We start from the raw sequence: 26,279 nt of genomic DNA on the forward strand, positions 1-26,279 counted from the left end.
TGCATAAATACATACATGAATATAGTGTTGAATATAGTAATTCCATATTTCTGTGTGTGTGTGTGTACAGGCATTTGTGTATACATATGCGTGTCTATATATGTATGTAAATATATTTAAAAATGTGTCTATATATGCATGATCTACATGTACAGTAAAACCTCGTTAGAATGCAGAAGTTGGGGTCCAAGATTTTCATACAGCCAAGTTGTGGAACAGATGCATATATGTCAGAGTGCCCACAGATAATCAAACCCAAATATTCCCAGTTTTCGAAGGATCCGCTCTCTATAACTAACAATCTCAATGAAAGAAAGCAAGCATATTCTTTTAATGTTGCTATTCTGAATTTTAATCAACCTATTTGCAAAGTTTGGGGTCCACAGACACCCACGCTATAAGCGATTCTGTAGATTAACGAATCGTGTTCTAACGAGGTTTCAGTGTATATAGGTGTGCGTATGTTTTTTATATATTATATGTGTGTGTCTGTGTGTAAATGTACTCTCTATATGAATAACTTACTCGTTTCATTAATGAGATCCAAGATTACAGGATACCATTCATCAATCTCACAGCCTTCAGGGAGAAGCTATTCCCCAACCTGGCAATTCTGATCTTGAAGCTCCTGGACCTCCTTGATGGTAGTGGGTCAAAGATACTGTGTTCTGGTTGGAAAGAGTCCTCAATCATTCTTTGAGTCCTGTTTAAGCAAATGCTTTGTTAGTATCATCAGGCCATTTAGGGAGTGAGGGAGAGGCGAGGCCAACTCTGAATCCTGGACAGAATTCCCTTTGAAATTGTCCCTTTGAGTCAAGACCCTGCATCAAGAATCTCAGCCCGAAACGTCGACTGTCCCTCTCCCTCCACAGGTGCTGCTCGGTGGGCTGAGACGCCCCAGCAGCTGGTGTTTTGCCCCTGATCCCAACGCCTGTACTCGGATCTCATTTGAAAGCAGAAACGCTTGAAGCTCTGAACTAACCTTCCACCATCTGCTGAATTCTACATTGTCCCCCAACCTGTTTCCACGCCTGTCCAGGCGTATGTTGGACCCTCTGATCAACTTACAGCCCCAAGTCCCTCCCCTTGTCTGCGTGTGGGTGGAAGGAGGGAGACGCTCACCGCTGCACGGTGGATCAGCGCTGGGGAACTGTCCGTCGTGGACTGCACACCCTGACGAGCCCTTCTTCCATCCCCCTGCTGAGTTTCAGACACATGGCAGGAAATTGGAGCGACGAGGAAGTTGCATCATGAGCTGATCCAGATCCCCTTTCATCAGCTGAGCGAGTTTGTGGGGCTTGCCGGGATATTGAATGCACTGGTTGCTTCTCTTGTGAGGACGGTCCAATTGCAGACGTGGTCCGGCGCTGAACGGAACCCGACGCATGAAGAATCGTGCAGCGAAAGCGGCTGTTTTAATGCGTGAACCTTTTAATTGGTGCAGGCTCCATGCGGGTTCCGACCATGCTCCTCCGGCAGAACTCCAGGCTCCGTGTCTCCATTGCAGTCGTTCCCAGTCGCTACAGCCCTGCAGTTCTTCCTGGGTCCTTTATTGTCAGGTACACAACTGCACAAGCGTAAAACACGAAAGTCTGCAGACACCGTGATTGAAGCAAAAACACAAGGCTGGAGAAACTCAGCAGGTCAAACAGGTATTTTATATAGCAAAGATAAAGATACATAAGCAACGTTTCGGGCTTGAGCCCTTTGTCAAGGAAAAATGTTGGCAGGCGTCCGAACTGAGCCTGGTGTTCAGTCCCCACGCCTGGTGTGATTTCCTCAGTCTCCAATCCCCACGGCCAGGTGTGGGTGTGGCTCCTTCAGTCTCCAGTCTTCGTGGCCTGGTGTGGCTCCCTCCGTCTCCATGGCCTGGTGTGGCTCCCTTGGTCTCCAGTCCCCAGTGCCTGGTGTCGCTCCCTCCGTCTCCATGGCCTGGTGCGGCTCCCTTGGTCTCCAGTCCCCAGTGCCTCGTGTGAGTCCCCAGCACCTTGCAGCCTTGTCTCAGGTATTCACCCCTGGAGCTTCCTCCCCTGTGGAATTTGTCCCAGACATCTCAGCAAGAGGTGGGTTGGGGGTGTTCTCCCACTCTGGTGCCCTGCTCTGTTCTGTTGCACCCACTTTCTCCCTGCATTTCCCACGTGAATCGGTTGTCTGCTTTCACCAACCATTCACCAGTGTCGTTCAAAAAAGCATTTAAAAATCCAGAGCAGACTGAAGACAGACATGTGAACCATCATTATATTGACGTAGGGGAAGTGCTGTTTAAGTCAGCATTAAGGTTGACACAGACATGGAGGGTCAAAGGACCTGTTTCTATGCTCTGCCTTATCTCCTGTCTGTTTTTGCTTTAACACCCTTTGGTCACCACCTTTTTCCACTTAGCATTACCAAGGCACCTTTAAAATTGTAAAGTGGATTGAGGGATTCACCCCTGCTGAGGTACATGCAGAGATATCCACTTCCCCCAGGGACAGCCAGCAGGAGCTCTGCCCTTACTGTAGCCCCAAGGCCTGTGCTCAGTAACCACCAAGGTCGAGTCCTGGTGAGAAGCAAAGGTAAGGTGTGATTGCCAACCCAGCCGGAGTGCTCACGGACATCTCTCATTGCTGCAGTAGGAGGTTGCCACCTGTGTCAATAGAGGGCACCACTCATACCAGTAAAGAAGAGCAGGGTGAGCTGCCTCAATGACTGTTGCTCATCTATGGTGAAATGCTCTGAGATGTTGGTCATGGCCAGAATTAACTCACACCTAAGTAAAGATCTGGACCCACTGTAATTCACCACAATCGGTCCACAGCCAGTACTATATCACTGGCCCTCCACTCAGCCCCGGGTCACCTAGACAACAGCAGCCAATACCATATCACTGGCCCTCCACTCAGCCCTGGGCCACCTAGACAACAGCAGCCAATACCATATCACTGGCCCTCCACTCAGCCCCGGGTCACCTAGACAACAGCAGCCAATACCATATCACTGGCCCTCCACTCGGCCCTGGGTCACCAAGACAACAGCAGCCAATACCATATCACTGGCCCTCCACTCAGCCCCGGGTCACCTAGACAACAGCAGACAATACCATATCACTGGCCCTCCACTCAGCCCTGGGTCACCTAGACAACAGCAGCCAATACCATATCACTGGCCCTCCACTCAGCCCTGGGTCACCTAGACAACAGCAGCCAATACCATATCACTGGCCCTCCACTCAGCCCTGGGTCACCTAGACAACAGCAGCCAATACCATATCACTGGCCCTCCACTCAGTCCTGGGTCACCAAGACAACAGCAGCCAATACCATATCACTGGCCCTCCACTCAGCCCTGGGTCACCTAGACAACAGCAGCCAATACCATATCACTGGCCCTCCACTCAGCCCTGGGTCACCTAGACAACAGCAGCCAACACCATATCACTGGCCCTCCACTCAGCCCCGGGTCACCAAGACAACAGCAACATGTACTGTACATCAAGCTTGCTTTTCATTAGAATGGACTCAGTAGAATTTCTGGTGTATTTTTGTTGAATGACAACATTGTCTAACTGAATTAATGCAACCTAGATTGTATAACTAAAATGGATGAGTGGGGGGGTGGCTTGGGAGGAGGGAGGGGGGAGGGAGAAAAAGTCACTGTAAATGTGTGGAAAAGAAAAAGTGTATATCATGGCTATTGTGATTTATGGTGTGAAAAATAAAAAATTTAAAAAAAAAGCTTGCTTTTCATTGGCTACAGCTCAGCTTTCAAAACCATCATACCTTTAGTTCTGTTCAGTAAGTTCAAAACCTGGACCTCTGCAACTGGACTTCCTCATTGGAAGACCACAGTCAGTACAAATCGGAAACAACATTTCTTCTTCAATGGGAATCAACTCAGGCATACCTCAAGGATGAGTGCTTAGCCCACTGCTCTACTCACTATACACCCATGACTGTGCATCTAGACACAAGTCAAATGCCATCTACAAATTTGCCAATTAGACCACAGATGTTGGCAGAATCACAGACATCAATGAGGAAGTATACAGGAGGGAGCTAGATCAGCTCGTTGAATGGTGTAACCACAACAACTTTGCACTCAACGTTATCAAAACTAAGGAGCTGATTGTGGACTTCAAGAGGGGTAATCATGGAAAGGTTTAAATTCCTGGATGTCAGCATCTCTAAAGGTCTATGCTAGGGTCTCCATATCGATGCAAGCACGAAGAAGGCCTCCAGTGGTTATATTTCATTATAGGTTTGAGATTAGATATGTCACCAAATCTCATGCAAATTTCTATAGGTGTACCATGGAGAGCATTCTGACTGGTTGCACCACTGTCTGGTATGGAGGTGCCAATGGACAGGACAGGAAGAGGCTACAGATACCTAATATCAGTTTTCATTCCATCAAAGACATCTACAAGAGGCGGTGTCTCAAGAAATCAGCCTCTATACTCAAGGAGGTATAGGAGACTGAAGATGAACACCCTGCGGCACAAGGACAGCTTCTTCCCTTCTGCCATCAGATTTATGAATGTTCAATGAATCACAGTACACTATTACAAGCCCAGAGGACCCCAAAACCCAGCAGCAATAGATATTCATCAAGACAAATGGTTACTTAAATAAAAGTTGCTTTTAATTATCTTTAAACATGAAAACAGAATCACACTTTAATCACGATTGACTTAACTAACCGATCTTAACCCCCTTCTAATTCTAAGTGCACGTGTATGTAATGTGTGTGTAAATTCAGAAAAGTTCTTTGGTTCATGGTCCAATCTCACTTCTCGTTCCTCCAAGTTCACTGGTTACAGGCAATTCTTACACTGTGCACAGAATTTAACATTTATAAAGCTCACCAGGCTTTGGTGCTTGAAAGGTAAATGATTACCGCTCAAGAAGGTTCTTGTCAGTTTTCAGAGAGAGATGTGTTGTTTCAGGACAGCCACAACTGATTTACTTCCATCAGCCACTTCAGTGTCTTGCTGACTAAACTTTCTCCCTCAGGATTCTCCAGATGATAACCTGTTTCTTTCAGGTCACCCCAGAGTTCCTCTTTGTTTCATTCCATGTGAAATATTAGACAGCCAGTCCTCTCCTCTTGCATGAGCCACAAGGGCTTTGACCAGGCTGAACTAAGCACTCACAACCCTTCTCCCAAATGGGGTTTTCCACAAGCTTGCCAGCTTGTCCTGTTCCAGTCCCAGTTGCTGCTCCTGACTGTAAAACTGTTGAATTGATCTGTCTCTCTCTGAGAGAAAAGGCTGTTTGACTCTCTCTGCTTGCAAAACCACACGACCCTCCAAGTTCCACTCCAGACAGAATGTGGCTCCGACAAGTTGCTATGTCTCGCATGAGCAGAGGTCCAGTATTTCAAATAAGATCTGTTTTAAAGTGTTTGTATGTGACCTACACTAACAAACCTTTCCCAATTTATCTCCCAAAAACATATCTATATACTTGGTCACAACTAATTTTACACTAATTAATTTTTTTAAATGTAATTTAAAGCAATTTTGCACCTGTAATGCCGCTGTAAAACAACAAATTTTGTGACACATGATCATGACAATAAATTCCAATTCTTGTTCGATGCAACTGCAGAAGGCTTACCCAGGTGTAATAAGTGGCATTCTCAGTGAGTTGCCACATTCTTGAGCCCCAAGCACAAAAGCCCAAGTTGGCCTTAAATCAAAATTCATGTTATGTAATAAAAAACCGTGCCACATTACACAAGATTGCCTTTTGCCTGTTGTAAGGCACAGATCTGCCATTAGCAGAAATTGCCTGAAGCACCTCTTACAGTCAGAGAAAGGGAAGCAAAAGAGGTCCCCCCACCCCCAGAGTTACCAAGTGTCCGTGAATTTGCCTCCAGTTGACCCCGCAGCCACACGAGTGAAGTCCGAACCTCTGAAACGAGTAGGAACTCTTCATTGCCATTGGCCCCCTCTCACATCCTGGTTCCGAAACTGGGGACCCTTTCAACCAGTTACGTGCCAATGTCCAGCAGTCCGCGGCCTGGTGCGAGCCCCTTGATCGCAGCTGCCATGAGTTCTTCACCTCGAGTCACCAGCAGCCCCGTCGCCTGTGAAAGGCGCAGGACCTCTCACTCGTCCGCAACCCGTGGGTTGTCTCTTCTGCTTCTCCTTCTCAGACGGGGGTGGTCTCCCAGTTTTTTGGATCCTTGCGCCAGGCTTCTGCTTCCCTGCAACTATCTTGGGTCCGAACTCCTTGGTCGCGGAATTTTAAATAAAACTACCGCAAACTCCTTTAATGGGACATTCAAAGCCCGTATGGAGCTGACGGCAGTCGGACTGGCTGGGGCGGGGGGGGGTTGGATCCCGTAGCAGCGCTCTGTCTCCGATCCCTGTTCTCAGCGGGGCCGCAGCGCTGCCTTTACAGCCGCTCTGGCATTTTTAAAAATCATTCAGTGTTTCAAGCTACACTAAATAAATGCGCATTACAGCGTGGTTTGGAAACTGAAGTGCCCAGGAAGGCAGAAGTGTGCGGAGAGCGGCACTCCGAGCTGAGTCCATCAGTGGGATGCTACCTGAAGTAGGTCACCATCACCATTTGCACGACACCTTAAACTTCTGTATAATTGCAACTATTTACTTATCCATTTATATTTATGATTTATTTTCCTCTCTGGGCATCTTGTAGTAATTTATATTAATTGGACCTTACTTAAGCAAAGGGGGGAAGGGATTGATGTATTTGGGCAAGGAAGCGAACATTTTTATGACCTGTGCGGGCTGCAGCAAGTGAGAATTTTGGGGCATCAGTACATTGCGCTTATGTCAATAAACTTTAATTCCACCCTTGTGGAATTGGAAGTGTCGGAGGGAGAAACTAGGTTTTTTCTGCTGCCTCAGTTGAACTTCTGCTACTCTTTAGGGCAAAGCATTGTCTCAGCTCAAGTCAGAATGTCAAGCTGTTACCACATCCCAGGAAGTTTGCTGCGTGAAAGAGATACATTTTTCACCTTATGACAGCAATCGAATTTCTCGGTAAGGTGCCAATGAAGGGGGCTCTGTCAATGCCAGTCTTATTTTCCTCAATGGAGACTGGCTTTTCAAAGAGAATCTGCCTTTTAACATTGGTTTTTACAAAGATATTCACGCTCAGTTTCTGGAGCCATGTTAATCTGTCGGAAATAAAAATCTGTGATCGGGGTTAGTCACATGACACTTGTCACCGAGTCTCTGAAAATAGTTTTGCTTCATCATTCAGATTGGGGGAAGGGATTGATGTATTTGGGCAAGGAGGCGAACATTTTTATTCGCGGAGCAACTCCCCGAGAGGACCAGCTACTGGCGCTACTGAGCCGCCACCAGAGAGAGAGAGAGAGAGAGAGTAGAGGAAGGGAGGTGGGGAAGAGGACGTGAGGGAGAAGAGGAAGGGGCAGAAGGACAGGAGGTGGGGAAGAGGACATGAGGGAGAAGATAAGGGGGGGTCAGAGGGACGGGAGGTGGGGTGAGGGAGAAGAGGAAGGGGGTGGGGAGGGAGAAGAGGAAGGGGGTGGGGAGGGAGAAAAGGAAGGGGGTGGGGAGGGAGAAGAGGAATTATTGTGACTTGTTGTCTTATCCCATTCTCTCGTGTTTACCACAGCTGACTTTGTGGCCCTCTTAGTGATAAAGGCAGTTATTCTTCTAGATGTTTATCCTCAGCTGAATGTGAAAAGTCCCCTTTAGTAGGAACAATAACTGATAATTATTGGTGTCTACATTGTACAATATGTTACTTGCTGCAGCTGAACAGATACTTTGTAACTAAAACTCACAAAACAACTGAAAAATAACTACATTACTAAATACTGAATAAAATTTAAAAGTTAATACACAAAAATAGATGAATAATAAATATTCATAATGATCCTCGTGCAAAACAAAGAAACAGCAAGAGTGCAGTAAGTCCTGGATTTCCTGGGCACTCAAATTCCCAAACCAGGCTGTGATGCAACCTGCCAGTGCAATTCCACTGTGTTTGACTGAATATTAGATGATCTGCCAAACCTCCTCGGACTCCTTAGAAAGTTGGATTGCCTTCTTCACAATTGCTTTGATGTGCTCCCTCTTGGAAAGGTCTTCTAAAATACGGTCCTGACCGTCCCCACCTCCATCCCATCAATGCAGACAGGTGCATGGTCCCTCAGCCTCCCCTTCATAAATCAACAAGAAGCTCCTTGATCTTGGTGACATTGAGAGCAAGATTGTTGTTCTGGCATCACTCAGACGTATTCTCGATCTCTATCCTGTAATTCGGCCAACAATGGTGGTGTCATCAGCCAATTTTGGAGATCGAGTTGGGTCTGAACTTGACTGTCCTTGATTAATATTTATCCCTCTACCAAGATCTCCCAAATAATTGCAGTGCCTGTGCTCCACAGTTTTAAATTTCTAATGAAACAATTCACATGTGATAAAATGCACATTCCAGATGTTATTCAAGGTTATTTATGGTTTGACCATGTAGAAATTACAGCACTTTGTATACATAGTGCCCTCATTTCAGGGCATCATAATATTTGGGACATAGCAATGGTACATGTATTAAAGTAGCCATATTTAGCACTTTGTTGCATATCATTGAATGCAATGATGGCTTGAAGTCTGTGATTCATAAACATCTCCAGGGGCTGAGTATCCTCTCTGCCAGGCCTCTACTGCAGCCATCATCAGCTCCTGCTTGTTTCGGGGGCTTGTCCCCTTAAGTTTTCTCTTCAGCATATTTCCATATGCTCAATTGGATTTAGATCGGGTAACTGACTTGGCCACTCAAGAATTTTCCACTTTTTAGCTTTGAAAAACTTCTTGTTTGAGCAGAATATTTGGGATCATTGTCTTGCTGTAGGATAAGTTGTTTCTATACACCTCAGAATTCATTTTGCTTCTGCCATCAGCAGTTATATCATCAATGTATGTGGGCCAGTACCTGCAGCAGCCATACATGCTTGGGCCATAACACTCCCACCACCATGTTTCATAGATGAGGTGGTTTGTTTTGGATCTTAGGCAGTTCCTTTACACTTCACACTTTGCCCTTCCCATCTCTTTGATACAGGTTAATCTTGGTCTCATCTATCCACAAAACCTTTTTCCAGAATTCTGCAGGCTCTTTTAAATACTTCTTGGCATGTTTGGCAGGAAGCCAGGTGGGACTTAGACTGAAAAAGGTTGAGAGTCACAGAGTTAACACAATGCTATTACAGCACCAGCGACCCTGATTGTAGTGAGTTTGTAAGTCTCCCCATGACATACTGGGGTTTCCTCTGGGTGCTTCGGTGTCTTCCCATCCAAAAATGTATGCAGTTGGTAGGTTAATTGGGTGTAATTTGGTAGCACGAGTTTCAGTGGCCAGAATCATTGCACCTATTTAATCTGCTAATTGTGTGGATTTTTGGAGGGTGGGGGAAACCCCATGCAGGTCATGGGGAGAAATTTTAAAAATTTAAAATTACCGTGATACTAAGAAAAACACAAAAACTGCAAGACTCTGAAATCCTGAGCAAGCAATACTTCCTTTTGAGACAGAAAGTGATGTGATCAAGGTCATTCACCACGCTGGGAGGGGGAGTTCATCAGAGCCCTTCTCCAAAGGATGCGAGGGAACAAAACACCTGGTTCAGGTCCCTCTAATCCACATTTGGTTTGTGTGTTTCTCCTACATCCATCTTCCTCTTCAGCCTCTTACATTTTGGCAACAACCGAAGTGCAGCAGAACCAGTGTCAGGTTTGGTTTGAATTGAGTGCCCATTTTGACAGTTGTCGATGCAAAATTTGACTTCTGTTAGGAATTAAAGTACCTTTAAAGAAATTGCTCGAGACAAAAATTGAGAACAAAGAACATTTATTACTACAACAATGCAAAGTTGGGTGCTTCCCCTTACCCTGGGAATACACACACATACTGGGGCTCACCCAACTTTTATACAGTCAATTTCAGTATCAGAATGCCCTCCCCCTTACATTCTTCTGCCCCCCTGGATGGGTTTGGCATAGGTAATCCTTCCTGCCTACGTGCAGTTTCAGTACACTTGGAGGACCAGGGGGTATCCTGTGGGTGCCCCATCATGTCATTGTCCTTATTCACACCTTCCTGATTCTCTGGGCTACAGTCTCTTAATATGCAGAGTTGACTCATTCTATCTAGGGTTGGCTAATTTCATATGTATAAATCTGTGTATGGTTAGCTAATTAGAAATGTATGACTTGGTACTTCTGTCCAGGGCTAGGAGACCCTTATCTGATCCAGACTACCTCAACTTCCTACATTCTATTGTACCTTACCATTCCTTATCTTAGTCCTATGGTCTTGTCACAAAGGATAGAAGATTCTTATGTTAATCGTGCTGACTCTGCTTTCCTGCATCCTAAGCCCCAAACTTATCCTGTTTGAACTGGTTTCAGCCATTTTACTGATGAACTTTAGTTTCTTCCATGTTCATAATTTTAGGTCAATTTTCCCATCTCTCACAATCCTCACTTTTCTTTTAGATCAGTAATACTGATCTTTCACCATGATCAGTGTTACTGATCTTTGGTTACTAGTGTCAGTGTGACTGATCCCCCCCCCCCCCTCTCCTCACTTTTCTTTTAGATCAGTAACACTGATCTTTCAAGTGTAAGGTGTAGTTTTACCCAGCTGGTCAATAACCGAATTGTAATGTCTGTGTAAAGTCTTTAGGTAGGGGAGCACCATGAAGGTCAGGGGAGTGAGTCCAGCTGCTTATTAGGGTTTGGAGTATCAGGCTCCAGTTCTCAGTAAAGAGTCTAGTCCATCCCATACGTTGAAATATTGAAGCAGTGTCTTTGAAGCACACGACCTTTGTAAGTGTTGTCCCGACGAAGTCTGTGAGAGGCGCTGCCTTCAGCAGCGAACGAGTAGCAGTCTATGAGAAGCGCTGCCTTCAGCAGCGAACGAGTAGCAGTCTATGAGAAGCGCTGCCTTCAGCAGCGAACGAGTAGCAGTAGTCAGGCGGTTCCGTTTGATTGTGGCTCGTATCTGATGTCCTCTTCAGCCCCGAACCCTAGGGCCACCGATCTCCGAAGGCTGTTTGGAGCCTGATATTAAAGTGTCAAGCAGCTCACGTTGTTGGAAACTGGTGCTCCCTTTCATGGGGTGATGAAAAGTGACCAAGCAGGGGGGGGATTGTTTCTTGTGATTTAACTGTGTGTTGCAGCTTGTCTGCTAACATTAGCATATATATCATTGAACTTGTGAGTTGCAGCCTGTCTGTGTACATTAGCATATGTATTAACTCTCTCTCTCTCTGTTACATGTACAATGCTGACTACCATTCTGTCTGTCTTTGTCCCACCATGTCCTTTGTGCTATCGCTTCAAAACTCCTGTCTTTAATACCTGTGTAGGCTATGATACAAATTAGATGTACTCCACTAAAGCTGTTTAATTCCCCTGGTCCGTATTGGGATCCCTTATATCCCATTATGATTATACATTAAATCTATGCCCTGTCTACATTCTAAAGGAGCTGAATTGTAACCTCTGCTGCCCCTATTCCAGGGGGGCTTAAAACATTAACGAACAATATTCCAAAGAAATTAGTAAACAACAATGAACAATACATGTAAAGCTCATTAAAAACAGCATTAAAATACAATAAGAACTGAATAAAGCACAATAAATGTAAAGCTCATTGAAAACTGCAATAAAATACAATAAGAACTGAATAAAACACAATAAATGTAAAGCTCATTGAAAACTGCAATAAAATACAATAAGAACTGAATAAAACACAATAAATGTAAAGCTCATTGAAAACTGCAATAAAATACAACAATAACTGAATAATCAAAAGACAAGTAAAATACAACAATAACTGAATAAACCATTAAAGAAACGAAAAAAAATGTTAAATTACGGCACTTTGTAACAATCTGACTTTCCCTTGTGTTAGTGTAAAAATTGTAAAATGAAACACAAACCATATTTGCATGGGTTTTGAATATGTTAGACCTTATTAAAATGCAGTTGGAGCTGCTTGTCTGTATGGGGCACAACCCTCCAATTTGTTAGAGTGAGTACATAACAGACATTGCAGCACAAGAGCCCTTGCAAGAGAACTTGAAACATATTCAACCTTTAGTTCTGCCTTAAGTAAAATGCCTTGTGCCACAGCTCACAGGAGCTGGCCTTATTTAAAACAGTCTGTAAAACAGGCACCAAAAAAAGTTAAAAGATGTTCTTATGAAGATTGCACACACAATAATTTAAGTACAGGCTAGTTTCTATAATATTCCACTTAAAAGTTCTGCTGCATGAATCCTGGAGCTTGTGGAGTCATTATTGAATCAAGAAATATTGGTACCATGCCAATCTCATTCTAACATGCCAATTTCTCCAGTCCTTAAGTCAAGATGTACTGAATAGCATCTGGTACAAGATCTGTGAGTTCTTAATGATATTATTATTCTTATGCACCCAATTGTTCTGAACAATGCCACCAATTTAAATCATATTCCACCTATTGCAGTACTCACACACCACCATAGACCAGTTCGCAGGTTTATTTCTCCATTAAGCTGAATCCAGTTGCGCAGGGTTTACCTCCGTGATTATTTACAATGTAACTTCCGCACTACCGGATTTAAATATAAACCTGATGAATGGGGAAAGTTATCATGAATTAAATAACAGCGGCAATACAGAGAAATTGTGCTGAGGCATTAATTTCACTCCAGAGGAAAATGCACCAGAGAAATGAATGATTAAACTTATAGGAATCCCCAGAGGTATCTTTATTCTCCAGAGGTGGGTGATCTTTAAACTCACGGACCTTGACTGCTGAATGTGTAGAAGAAATGTATTAAATGTGTTGATAGGGCTCCATACCTCTAACTGCAAGACAAGAGCCTGAAGCCTCAATTTCAAGTGCCACAGTGCACTTAAAGGGACATGCACACTCCCCCTTCAACTGGCTGATCCAGCCACTTTACACATCAGATCCTTTCTTTATCTCACATACACTTAAAGTTAAGATGTATAGAACTCACCCTATTTGCGCAAACATTTCTCCCTGCAAATGTTATAACATCACTCAACTCTCAGGTACTCCCTGTGCAAAATCACTTTTAAATACAATTTATTTCATAAATTGGAATTAACTGGTAGTTAAATTCGCTAATTCTACAGTATTGAAAAACGATCATTTATGACATTTAATTTTTAGCATGAATTTTAATCAATATTGGTCAGTGACTGAAGTGGGAAGTCGTGATTTATGAAATTATCTCTGGTCTCTACTCTCCCACTCCCTGCACTTCTCCCAACATTCAGGAGCTGGCACACAGTCCCTGCCTTTTCCATGTTACTCATCTACTATTACTTTAACTGCTTGCATCAAAATGTTAGCCTTTGCTTTCTGCTTATCCTCAGATGTCTGGACAAATGCTTTTTGTGTGATCTGTAGAAGCTGGGTTATTCCCTGCTCATGCCAATTTTCTGTCTTTTGTAATTTTCTCTTAATGTCTGGGGCTGAGTTGGTAACAAAACCTGTTAGTACCAATTGTTCCCCTGCTGGGGATTCTATGTCGAGACCCCCATATTGTATATATATTTGGTCCCAAAAATTGGTCTAACTGTTCAGCACATCCCTGGGGATCTTCTATCAGGGAGGTCAGTTCTTTCTTTTTTTTTTTTTTTTAAATTTTTTATTTTTCACACCATAAATCACAATAGCCATGATATACACTTTTTCTTTTCCACACATTTACAGTGACTTTTTCTCCCTCCCCCCTCCCTCCTCCCAAGCCACCCCCCCCACCCCCCCCCCTCTCATCCATTTTAGGTATACAATCTAGGTTGCATTAATTCAGTTAGACAATGTTGTCATTCAACAAAAATACACCAGAAATTCTACTGAGTCCATTCTTTTCTTTTCTTCTCCTTCCATCAACTTAGGTAATGTTTGTTCCCGGTAGGTTTTCGCTATTGTATTTAATGTAAGGCTCCCATACTTGTTCGAATATTTCAATATTATTTCTTAAACTATATGTTATTTTTTCTAATGGAATACATTTATTCATTTCTATATACCATTGTTGTATTTTCAAATTATCTTCCATTTTCCAGGTTGACATAATACATTTTTTTGCTACGGCTAGGGCTATCTTGACAAATCTTTTTTGTGCATCTTCCAAGTCAATTCCAAATTCTTTATTTTTTATGTTACTTAGGAGAAAGATCTCTGGATTCTTTGGTATATTGTTTTCTGTTATTTTATTTAATATCTGATTGAGATCATCCCAAAATTTTTCTACTCTCTCACATGTCCAGATTGCATGAATTGTTGTTCCCCTTTCTTTTTTACATCGAAAACATCTATCAGATACTGTTGGGTCCCATTTATTTAACTTTTGCGGTGTAATGTATAGTCTGTGTAACCAATTATATTGTATCATACGCAGCCTCGTATTTATTGTATTTCTCATCGTTCCAGAGCATAACTTCTCCCATGTTTCCTTTTTTATCTTTATATTTAAATCTTGTTCCCATTTTTGTTTAGTTTTACCATTTGTTTCCTCATTCTCCTTTTCTTGCAGTTTAATATACATATTTTTTATAAATCTTTTGATTAACATTGTATCTGTAATCACATATTCAAGGTTACTTCCCTCTGGTAAACTCAAGTTGCTTCCTAATTTATCTTTCAAGTAGGATCTCAGTTGGTAATATGCCAGCGCTGTATCTCCCGTTATATTGTACTTATCTCTCATTTGTTCAAAGGATAAGAATCTACTTCCTGAAAAACAATTTTCTATTCTTTTAATCCCTTTTTTTTCCCATTTTCTAAAGGCAAGGTTGTCTATTGTAAAAGGGAGTAGCTTATTTTGCGTCAATATTAGTTTTGGTATTTGGTAATTTATTTTATTTCTTTCTACATGAATCTTCCATATATTGAGGAGATGGTGTAATACTGGAGAAGTTCTATGTTGTACCAATTTTTCGTCCCATTTATATAATATGTGTTCAGGTATCTTTTCCCCTATTTTATCTAATTCTAGTCTCGTCCAGTCTGGTTTTTCCCTTGTTTGATAAAAATCTGATAGGTACCTTAATTGTGCGGCTCTATAATAATTTTTGAAGTTTGGCAATTGTAAGCCTCCTTGTTTATACCATTCTGTTAATTTATCTAGTGCTATCCTCGGTTTCCCCCCTCTCCATAAAAATCTCCTTATTATTTTCTTTAACTCTTTGAAGAATTTTTCTGTCAGTTGTATTGGCAATGCCTGAAATAAGTATAGTATCCTTGGAAAAATGTTCATTTTAATACAGTTTATCCTTCCTATCAGTGTTAGTGGTAGCTCTTTCCAATGCTCTAAATCGTCCTGTAATTTTCTCATTAGTGGATTGTAATTGAGTTTATATAATTGGCCTAGATTTTTGTTTATTTGCACACCTAGGTATCTTATTGCCTGCGTTTGCCATCTGAATGGGGATTCCTCCTTAAATTTTGAGAAATCCGCGTTATTCATAGGCATTGCTTCACTTTTATTTACGTTTATCTTGTATCCCGACACTTCTCCATATTCCTTCAATTTCTTATATAGTTCTTTTATTGATAGTTCTGGTTCTGTTAAGTACACTATCACATCATCCGCAAACAGACTGATTTTATATTCCCTGTCTTTTATTTTTATTCCTTTTATATTATTATCTCTTCTTATCGATTCTGCTAGTGGTTCTATAGCTAGCGCAAACAATAATGGTGATAGTGGGCATCCCTGCCGCGTTGACCTGCTTAAGTTAAATTGCTTTGATACATGTCCATTTACTGTCACTTTCGCTAACGGTCCCTTATATAATGCTTTAATCCAATTAATATACTTCTCCGGTAAACTGAATTTTTGCAATACTTTGAACAAGTAATTCCATTCTACTCTGTCGAAGGCCTTCTCTGCGTCTAAAGCAACTGCTACTGCCGGTGCTTTATTTCCTTCTACTGCATGAATTAAGTTAATAAATTTACAAATATTGTCTGTTGTGCGTCTTTTTTTGATAAATCCAGTTTGGTCTAAATTTACCATTTTCGGTACCTGTTCTGCTAATCTGTTCGCTAATAGTTTAGCTATTATCTTATAATCTGTGTTTAGCAGAGATATTGGTCTATATGACGCTGGTGAGAGTGGATCTTTCCCTTGTTTTAGTATCACTGTAATTATTGCTGTTTTACATGAATCTGGTAAGTTTTGTGTCTCATCAATCTGGTTGATTACATCCAGGAGGGGCGGTATTATTAGGTCTTTAAATGTTTTGTAGAATTCTATTGGGAGTCCATCCTCTCCTGGTGTCTTATTATTTGGTAAATTTTTTATTATCTCTTGTATTTCTACTGTTCCAAATGGTTCTGTTAATTTATTTTGTTCCTCTATTTGTAGTTTTGGTAGTTCAATTTTAGTCAAAAATTCATCTATTTTCCCTTCTTTCCCTTCGTTTTCGGTTCGGTATAATTGTTCATAGAATTCTCTGAAGTTTTCCTTAATTTCTTTTGGATTATATGTAATTTGTTTGTCTTTTTTCCTTGTTGCCAATACCATTTTCTTAGTTTGCTCTGTCTTAAGCTGCCATGCTAAGATTTTGTGTGTTTTTTCACCTAGTTCATAATATTTCTGTTTTGTCTTCATTATATTCTTCTCCACCTTATATGTTTGTAATGTTTCATATTTTATTTTTTTATCCGCCAATTCTCTTCTTTTGGTTGTATCTTCCTTTATTGCTAATTTTTTTTCTATGTTTATTATTTCCCTTTCCAACTGCTCTGTTTCCTGGTTATAGTCCTTCTTCATCTTGGTTGCATAACTTATTATTTGCCCTCTAATGAATGCTTTCATTGCGTCCCATAGTATAAACTTATCTTCCACTGATTCCGTATTTACTTCAAAGTACATTTTTAATTGTTTTTCAATAAATTCTCTAAAATCCTGTCTTTTAAGTAGCATGGGGTTTAATCTCCATCTATACATTCTTGGAGGGATGTCCTCTAGCTCTATTGCCAATAACAGGGGTGAGTGGTCCGATAATAGTCTAGCTTTATATTCCGTTTTCCTAACTCTCCCTTGAATGTGGGCTGATAACAGGAATAGGTCTATCCTTGAGTATGTTTTATGTCTAGTCGAGTAGTATGAGTATTCCTTTTCTTTTGGGTTTTGTTTCCTCCATATGTCCACAAGTTTCATTTCTTGCATTGATTTAATTATAAATTTGGTTACTTTGTTCTTCCTGTTAATTTTTTTCCCCGTTTTATCCATATTTGGATCCAAATTCAGATTGAAATCCCCTCCTATTAGTATGTTCCCTTGCGTATTAGCTACCTTCAAAAAGATATCTTGCATAAACTTTTGATCTTCTTCGTTAGGTGAATATATATTAAGTAGATTCCAAAGCTCTGAATATATCTGACATTTTATCATAACATATCTCCCTGCTGGATCTATTATTTCCTCTTCTATTTTAAATGGCACATTTTTGCTAATTAATATAGCCACTCCTCTTGCTTTTGAATTATACGATGCTGCTGTTACATGTCCTACCCAATCTCTCTTTAATTTCTTGTGCTCCAATTCAGTTAAGTGTGTTTCTTGGACAAATGCTATATCTATTTTTTCCTTTTTCAGTAAATTTAGTAGTTTCTTCCTTTTAATTTGGTTATGTATTCCATTAATATTTAGAGACATATAGTTCAGCGTAGCCATTTTATATTTTGTTTATCTTCTCTTTCCGCTTTTCCATCATTACCTTTCCTCCTTTTCCATTTCTGTTTTCTTATTTTCAACTCTTTACCAGACAACATTCCTACAACATCCAACATTTTCCTTATTCTCCTATTTCTATCTTCTTTATCCCCAGTCTCCCCTTCCCCTCCTGAGTTGCCCTTTATCCCTTGTTGGACAACCACATCTCCCCTCTCCATTTGGATTTGCGAATCCACTCGCAAGCGTCAACTGATTTTGCAGTGACCGCTCTTTTCCCCCACCCAGCCCCCCCCAGAAAAGATTTCGCTTTTTATATGTCACAAAGGTCACTCTTTTAATTCCCTCCTTATTCTCTCTATTCCATTGCCTTCTCTTATTAATTCTTGTCTATACTCTCTATGTTTTCCTCTAATTACAGATACTTTCACATATGCCCATTGTCTCTATTCACTCTTATACCTCTTTACCCGCATACATATCAATCGTGGTCATTTTTACCCTCCTTACCCTTCTTCATCCCTCAGTCTATTTTTGTCTTTACCCACATAGATATCAATCGTGATAATTTTTGCTCTCATTACCCGTCTTCATCCCTCAGTCTATTTTTGTAATTGTTCTGCAAATTTTCGTGCTTCTTCTGGATCCGAGAATAGTCTGTTTTGTTGTCCTGGAATAAATATTTTCAATACCGCAGGATGCTTCAGTGTAAATTTATATCCTTTCTTCCATAAAATCGCTTTTGCTGTATTGAACTCTTTTCTCTTCTTTAGGAGTTCAAAGCTTATATCTGGATAAATGAAGATTTTTTGCCCTTTATACTCCAGTGGTTTGTTGCCCTCTCTTACTTTTTCCATTGTCTTCTCCAGTACCTTTTCTCTTGTAGTATATCTTAGGAATTTTACTACAATAGATCTTGGTTTTTGTTGTGGTTGTGGTTTAGGGGCCAATGCTCTATGTGCCCTTTCTATTTCCATTTCTTGCTGTAGTGCTGGACATCCTAGGGCCTTAGGGATCCATTCTTTTATAAACTCCCTCATATTCTTGCCTTCTTCATCTTCCTTAAGGCCCACTATCTTTATGTTATTTCTTCTGTTATAATTTTCCATTATATCTATTTTTTGGGCTAGTAATTCTTGTGTCTCTTTAGTTTTTTTATTAGATTCCTCCAATTTCTTTTTTAAGTCTTCTACCTCCATTTCTGCTGCTACTGCCCGTTCTTCCATCTTGTCCATTTTTTTCCCCATTTCTGTTAAGGTCATATCCATTTTATTTATTTTCTCTTCTGTGTTGTTTATTCTTCTTCTTAAATCATTGAATTCCTGTGTTTGCCATTCTTTAAATGACTCCATGTATCCTCTAACAAGAGCAAGTATATCCTTTACCTTGCCTTTCCCTTTATCTATTTCACTGTACTCTTCCTCTTCTTCTTCCTCTGGGTTGACCATCTGTTGTTTCTTTGCTGCCCTTTCCTCCTCTTCTTTCTTGTTTCCATTGTCTTCTGTGGTCTCTTCTTGCTGCAGGTGTTCTGCAGCTGTCGTTGCCGGCTGTGGAGATCGACTCCCCAGCTGGTCCCCCCTCCCGTCGGTGTGTTTTTTTGCATGCGCATCGCGCATGCGCGACTCCTCGCGCATGCGCGGTTGCGCACTTTTACTCGGCTCTGTGAGCCATTGTTGTAGTTCTTTTTCTACCGACCTGAGGTAGTGGGGCCCTCTCTCCACAGCGGGCCTCTTCGGACAGGTAAGGCCTTCACCTTTTTCCTCCGTTGTCTTCTCTTCCTCTCTTCTTTCCGTTGATTTTGATTTTTCTCCTTTTGTCTCCATCTTCTTTCCACCTTTATACTCACTTTTCTTTAACTTGTATTTCTGTGCCTTTGTATTTTCTCTTGTTTTTCCCGACTTTTCTGGAGAGGGCTGGAGTTCACCGTCCGGCCACTACTCCATCACGTGACTCCCCCAGGTCAGTTCTTTCTTAAAGTTACACACTTCAGTACTGGTCAGGGGCACATTTACGAAACCGAGACCCTCTCCCATGGGAACTTCCCACAGTGGTCTCATCCAATTGGTTTCTAGCTTATTAGGTCTGGGTTCCTGCTCCCTGGGAAATGAATCAAAGGGTTCTGCCCTTTCTTCCTGAAGAGTCTCACGCTGTTCTGAATTAAAGTTACCTCTCTCTCCTGCCAACAGAGGTGGTAATCGAGTGCTTTGTGAGCAAGTTATCATACCACTCCTGCTCTCTTCTCTCTTCTCTAGTGGTGGGGGAGGTGGGGAAGGTGCAGAAGGGTAGGTCATAGGAGGGGAAGGAAAGATAGGAGCCGGCATAGGAGGAACATAGGGTGGAGGGAGGGAATGTAACACATCCCAACCCTGTGATTCAGGGACAAGAGGTTCCTCCTCTCTCTTATCCCTGGATTCTTTCTCATTCAAAACCAGCTGTTCAATGGATCCCTTGAGCCAGCAGGCTGCATATTCCCTGCTCTCAACATTGTCTGGCTGGTTTTGATAGAGCCATAAGTTCAAAGCTTCACACATCCATTCATCCTCGGATCCGAATTTTGGCCAGTACACGGAGCTCCCTTTAACCGGGTATCCCACCCATTCATTACAACAATACCTGACCGTCGTCAGTTTGTCTTTACCGCGGGTCTTTCCTGTGCCCCACTCAGATAACATCATCCCAAGCGGGCTGTACGTAGCTATCTGGTGGTCACGTCCTGTGTCAGGACTCTCATCTCTACTGCCCGCTATTCCCATACTTAGGAACAAGTAAAATACTCTTACCGAGTTCTGGCAGTACTGCTCTAGCGCGCGTCCTTCCGCCGTTTGTTCTCAATGCCTCTTCTCGGATATCACTCGCTTCTTCCACTGACCAGCCACCCGTCGCCCGTGAGTCCAGCTGAATCAGCCGGGGTGCACCTACTCTCGTCGTCGGGGTACTCTGTCAGTGGAGGGAGTGTGATCCCGGACGAGCCCCCATTTGTTAGGAATTAAAGTACCTTTAAAGAAATTGCTCGAGACAAAAATTGAGAACAAAGAACATTTATTACTACAACAATGCAAAGTTGGGTGCTTCCCCTTACCCTGGGAATACACACACATACTGGGGCTCACCCAACTTTTATACAGTCAATTTCAGTATCAGAATGCCCTCCCCCTTACATTCTTCTGCCCCCCTGGATGGGTTTGGCATAGGTAATCCTTCCTGCCTACGTGCAGTTTCAGTACACTTGGAGGACCAGGGGGTATCCTGTGGGTGCCCCATCATGTCATTGTCCTTATTCACACCTTCCTGATTCTCTGGGCTACAGTCTCTTAATATGCAGAGTTGACTCATTCTATCTAGGGTTGGCTAATTTCATATGTATAAATCTGTGTATGGTTAGCTAATTAGAAATGTATGACTTGGTACTTCTGTCCAGGGCTAGGAGACCCTTATCTGATCCAGACTACCTCAACTTCCTACATTCTATTGTACCTTACCATTCCTTATCTTAGTCCTATGGTCTTGTCACAAAGGATAGAAGATTCTTATGTTAATCGTGCTGACTCTGCTTTCCTGCATCCTAAGCCCCAAACTTATCCTGTTTGAACTGGTTTCAGCCATTTTACTGATGAACTTTAGTTTCTTCCATGTTCATAATTTTAGGTCAATTTTCCCATCTCTCACAACTTCCATCCATTTAAACAAGCAAAGCTCCAAGTGCCTTACACGGAGAGAATGTTGAGCAGAGAACCAGATGGATGGATGGCCCATTGAATCTGCACTCCTGTTTCTGTACACGAACGGTGGAATCTTCCTACTTTCCTCCTCTTCAATAGTTTCCCCTCTCAAGATAACTTGGGGATTTTAGACCGAGAATTGAGTTAAACTATATAAAGGCTTGAGACAAAGTCAAATCCCTTGTGTCTTAATTTTATATTAACCACAATTTATGTGCAGCAATAACTAAATAATTTTCAGTTTTCTATAGTCAAATCAAATTTAACATTTTTATGTAAAAATGTTTCAGTGCTTTGTATAATTGCAACATTAGACATCATGCTTATGGATATTGCAAATTCCGTTATTGCACTTGCTACAGATAAAAGAAGAATTACAGATAAAATTTAGGCAAATTTCAGAGCGGGCACTTTTCCCGCCACCTGCCGAAATAAAACAGTGACGCCGCCGGAATTTTCATGAATGAAGTCACGTGAACAAACAGCGGCTGACGTCAGAGCTCGCTCCCGGAACTAGCGGCCCGAGCTGGGAGAGAGCGCGTGTGGATCCTGCTGGCTGGTGAATCGCGGCGCCGCTGGATGCGCGCGACCGCGAGGTAGGAGGTGACTGGGGCGCGGTGACGGAAGGGGGTTGGGGGCGGAGGGACAGGAGGTGGGTTAGGGGACATGAGGTAGAAGATAAGGGGGGGTCAGAGGGACAGGAGGTGGGATGAGGTGAGGGAGAAGAGGAAGGGGGTGGGGTGAGGGAGAAGAGGAAAGGGGTGGGGTGAGGGAGGAAAGGGGTGGGGTGAGGGAGGTAGGGGTGGGGTGAGGGAGGGAGGGGAGGGGAGGGGAGTGAGGGAGGGAGGGGAGGGGAGGGGAGGGAGGGAGGGAGGGAGGGAGGGAGGGAGGGAGGGGAGGGAGGGAGGGAGGTAGGGGAGGGAGGGAGAAGGGAGTGGGGGTAAGGGGATGGAAAAGGGGTGAGGGAGGAGAAAGGGGTGGCGGTGGGTAAGAGGGGAAGGAGAAGAGGGGAAGGAGGAGGATGTTAGGGGACAGAAGGTAGGGGAAGAAGAGGGGTGGGAAAGGGGAAGAAGAGGGGTGGGAAAGGGGAAGAAGAGGGGTGGGAAAGGGGAAGGTGGGAAGAAGAGGAAGGGGTGATGTAGGGACAGGGTGGCAGGGGAGAAGAGGGAGTAGGGACTGGAGATAGGGAAGGGGTGGGACTGAGAGAAGAGGAAGAGGGGTTGTGTAGGTTGGAAGGGATTAGAGGGAGTTGAGGCAGGGCTGGGTGGGTGTAGGAGGGATTGGAGTAGGGGGAGGGGAGGAGGGAGGGATGCTGGAGTAGGCCAGAAAGAGTGGGGACAGGGGGCGCAGGACCGGGAAAGGATGGGGAAGGGACAGGTCTGGGAGGGGTTGGAGCAGGGAAGGGGCTGTGGCCCAGGCAAGGGAGGGGTTGTGGCAGGAGTGGGTCAGGGTCAGAAATGGCCAGGAGGGTGAGGGGCAGCATCAGGAGGAGATAAGAGGTTGAGCAGGTAGGACTAGAGTGGGTGGAATGAGGTGGGTGATGAAGTGCGGTTGGTTATGAGAGATTTGGCGGGGCGGGGGAAGAGTAAATAGAGTTGCCCGGGGTAGGGGGTGAGGATAGGAGAGTGGTGGAGAGACCATGAAACATTGGACGAGAGGCATGGTGAAAGAAAATAAATCCATTAGCATCGTGCAAAATGGAAATCCCTTCAGAAGTAAGTCTTTAAATATTAGCCTGACATTCTTTTCCAGGCACTAATGATTTGATGTCCATTTCCACTATTTTGTTTTGCCATGTTCTAATTTAGCGATACAGCATGGTCACTGGCCCTTCCAGCCCATGAAACCTCTGCTGCCCAAATACACCCAATTAATTCACTCACCCTTTACCTCTTTGTAATGTGGGTGGAAACCAGAGCACCTGGAGGAAACCCACATGATCATGGTGAAAACATTTCAACTCCTTTCAGACAGCAGCAGAGTTGAACCTGAATCACCAGTTCTATAATAGTGTTGTACTAACTGCATTTTGTAATAAAAATGTAAGGAACAGGAGAAGGGAGCATACCCCATCGAGTCTGTTCTGGCACTCAATATGATCATAGCCTTGGACTCTGCTCCACTTGCATGCCTGTTCCCCATAACCCTTAATTCCCCAGGAATTAAAAAAAATCTCCTTGTGTCTTTAGTGCATTTAAAGATGCAGCTTCTATTGCTTTCTTTGGCAGAGAATTTAGACATACAGCATAGTAACAGGCCAATTTGGCCTACAAGCCCATGCTGCCAAATTTGCACCCAATTAACCTACTTCCCGATAGATTTTGAACAGTGGGAGGAAACCAGAACCACCGGGGGAAAACCCATGCAGACATGGGGAAGAACATACAAACTCTTTACAGACAGTGCGGGATTTGAATGCCGGACCCGATCGCTTGCGCTGTAAAGATGTTGTGCTAACTGCTATGCCAAACGAACCAACCTTCATCTTGGATCTACTCTTGCTGAATCATGAGGCTGTGTCCCTTTCTTCTAGTCTCACCCACCAGTGGAAGTAACTGCTCTGTTCTATCTTTTCCTTTCATAATTTTGTTTGTAGAAGATCCCCCTTGTCCTTCTAAACTCCAATACATATATTCCCAAGCTGCTGATTCTCTCTTCATTATTACTGGGATCAACCTGGTGAACCCCCACGTCACTGCCTGCAAAGCCAATCTATCCTTTCAAGTAAGGAGACCAGAACTGCACACAGTACTCCAGGTCTGACCTCACCAGGACCCAGTACAGGTCAGTAGAACCTCCTTGCTCTTAAATTCAATTCCTCTAGTGATGAAGCATGTTTGTCCTCTTTATTACCTACAAACTAACCTTGGCTCAAGGGTCTCTTTGCACAACATCATACAGTACTATAATTTTTTTTACCATTTAAATAATCAATGTATTTTTTTTCTTCCAAAGTGGATGACCCCACATTTACCAATATTGTATTCTATCTGCCAGACCCTTATCCATTCACTTAACCTATCTAATACCTCTCTGCAGATGCCTTTGTCATCTATACAGTTTTGCTTTTCTGCTCAATTTGATTTCATTAGCAAGTTTAGATATGCTCATTTGGTCCCCTTCTCTAATTCATTTATGTATGTTGTGAACACTTATAGGTCCTTGTTGCATTCCACTGATTGCTAACCAGAGAAACACCCATTTATCTCAACTCTGTCTTCTATTAGTTAACCAGTCCTCCAGCCGTGCTAATAAAATTCCCCCCAAACTCTGTGCATCTTGGTCTTGCGCAGAAGTATTTTGTGTGGTACCTTATTTGATGCCTTCTGGAAATACAAGTGGACCACATCCACCTGTTCCCCTCTGTGCTCATTATATCCTCAAAGAACTCCAGTAATTGGTTAAATGTGACTTGGTCTTCTTGAATCCATGCTGCACTTGCCTGATGGAACAATTTATATCCAGATCTCATTATATCATTCCATCTACGAACATTAAGCTAACTGGCCTAATAGGTCGCTGTCTTTTGTCTTCCTATTTTTAACAGTTTTGTTTTACAAGTATTTGCTTTCTTCCAATCTGATTAAAAGCTGTCTTGAGTCCAGAGGATTTGGTAAATTACCACAAATGCATCTGCTATAACTCAGGCTGTTTAGTGCCTTCCATAATCGCCAATACATTTCCACACTTAGCTCTCTACAAAGCTCAAATTCAGTGTGAACACATAAACTGCAATGTAGGTGCAGCTCTGCAACACAGCTAGTGCTGCTGCCATCCAACTCTCATGATACTGCTTTGGGATCTGAGGCTCTGTGGGTTTTCCCTGATTTATTTCGTTTTCTGCCAAAGATGTAGGGATTTTTGGGTTAATTAACTATAATTTGCCCTTGGTGCAGGTTGGCATTATTGGAATGTGAGGAGAATAGGTTACAGGGGGAAATAGTTTGAGAAATAGATTTGATGGGCTAAATGGCCTCATAAGACAATATGAGATGATAATTTCTCAAGGATTGGACTATGTGTACAATTGTTTGTTTTAGAAAGCTGAAGATTAATTGAGGTTCTGTTTCACTGTGAACATGAAACATCAGTTTAAATATTGAGCTGTCATTCAGGTTTGAAATCAAACATTCTGAAGGGGAACTCTGTAGCATTAGTAGGAGAAAAAGAGTGGCTTCAGACTTGAGGAACAGTTCTGTCCCAGAAGGTCAACCATTCTTTTTCACCCCATTGATGCTGCTTGATCTACTGAATTCCTCTAGCAGAATGTTTGTCTTCCAGATTCTTCAGTCTCCTGTGTGTCTCCCCCTTCATGTATGGCATTGAAGGGGGGCGGGGGGGGCACTTTGTTTAAATCTGGTCATTGAAATTTGGGAGTTTGCTCTTGATTTTTTTTTCTAAATACCTCAAAACAAATAAATTATTGTAAGGCTAGGCTAGAAGGCTGACATAGAGGGCACATAGAACACTAGCCCCGAAACCACAGCCGCAGCAAAAACCAAGATCCATTTTAGTAAAATTCTTAAGATATAGAACAAGAGAAAATATATTGGAGAAAGTAATGAAGAAAATAAGAGAAGACAAAAAGCCACTGGAATACAAAGGTCGTTGGATAGGGTTAAGGTACAGATTAGCTGTGTAGCCAGCAGCATCTCCTTGGTACATTAATTATAGACTGGAGGAGTCACGTGATGGAGTAATGGCCGGTCAGGGAATTCCAGCCCTCTCCGGAAAAGTTGAAAAAAAACACACAAAACACAAAGGTACAAGAATAAAAATTAAAACAAAGTAAAAGTAAAGGTGAGAAGAAAATGGCAGCGAAGAGAGAAAAGTCGAAAGCAACGGCAAGAAGAGAAGAAAGAACGT

General features: G+C 42.6%; 2 protein-coding genes across 11 annotated transcripts in view; one reads left to right on the forward strand and one right to left on the reverse strand.

The window, feature by feature from the left end:
- The window catches only part of mettl4 (methyltransferase 4, N6-adenosine), a 53,194-nt gene that overhangs the window by 9,517 nt on the left and 17,398 nt on the right, over positions 1–26,279 (reverse strand). For 2 of the 4 annotated variants that reach the window (XM_069928333.1, XM_069928335.1), the window contains one exon: positions 526–703. The exons of 1 other annotated variant lie outside the window; for it this stretch is intronic. The gene's annotated coding sequence lies outside the window, so the exon portion shown is untranslated. Of the gene's footprint in view, positions 1–525; positions 704–1,122; positions 1,325–26,279 lie in introns of those variants that run through there. One more of the 4 variants, XM_069928334.1, reaches the window with a different exon arrangement.
- The window catches only part of mafk (v-maf avian musculoaponeurotic fibrosarcoma oncogene homolog K), a 47,837-nt gene continuing 43,459 nt past the window's right edge, over positions 21,902–26,279 (forward strand). For 2 of the 7 annotated variants that reach the window (XR_011354506.1, XM_069928337.1), the window contains exon 1: positions 22,894–23,128. Coding sequence is in view for 1 of the 7 variants with exons in the window: in XM_069928337.1 (XP_069784438.1) it covers positions 23,053–23,128 (76 nt within the window). In the remaining 6 variants the exon portion in view is untranslated. Of the gene's footprint in view, positions 22,010–22,892; positions 23,129–24,009; positions 24,198–26,279 lie in introns of those variants that run through there. The other 5 variants (XM_069928340.1, XM_069928341.1, XM_069928339.1 and 2 more) reach the window with 5 other exon arrangements.

Source organism: Narcine bancroftii, chromosome 3 (assembly GCF_036971445.1).
Source record: "Narcine bancroftii isolate sNarBan1 chromosome 3, sNarBan1.hap1, whole genome shotgun sequence".
Classification (NCBI taxonomy): domain Eukaryota; kingdom Metazoa; phylum Chordata; class Chondrichthyes; order Torpediniformes; family Narcinidae; genus Narcine; species Narcine bancroftii.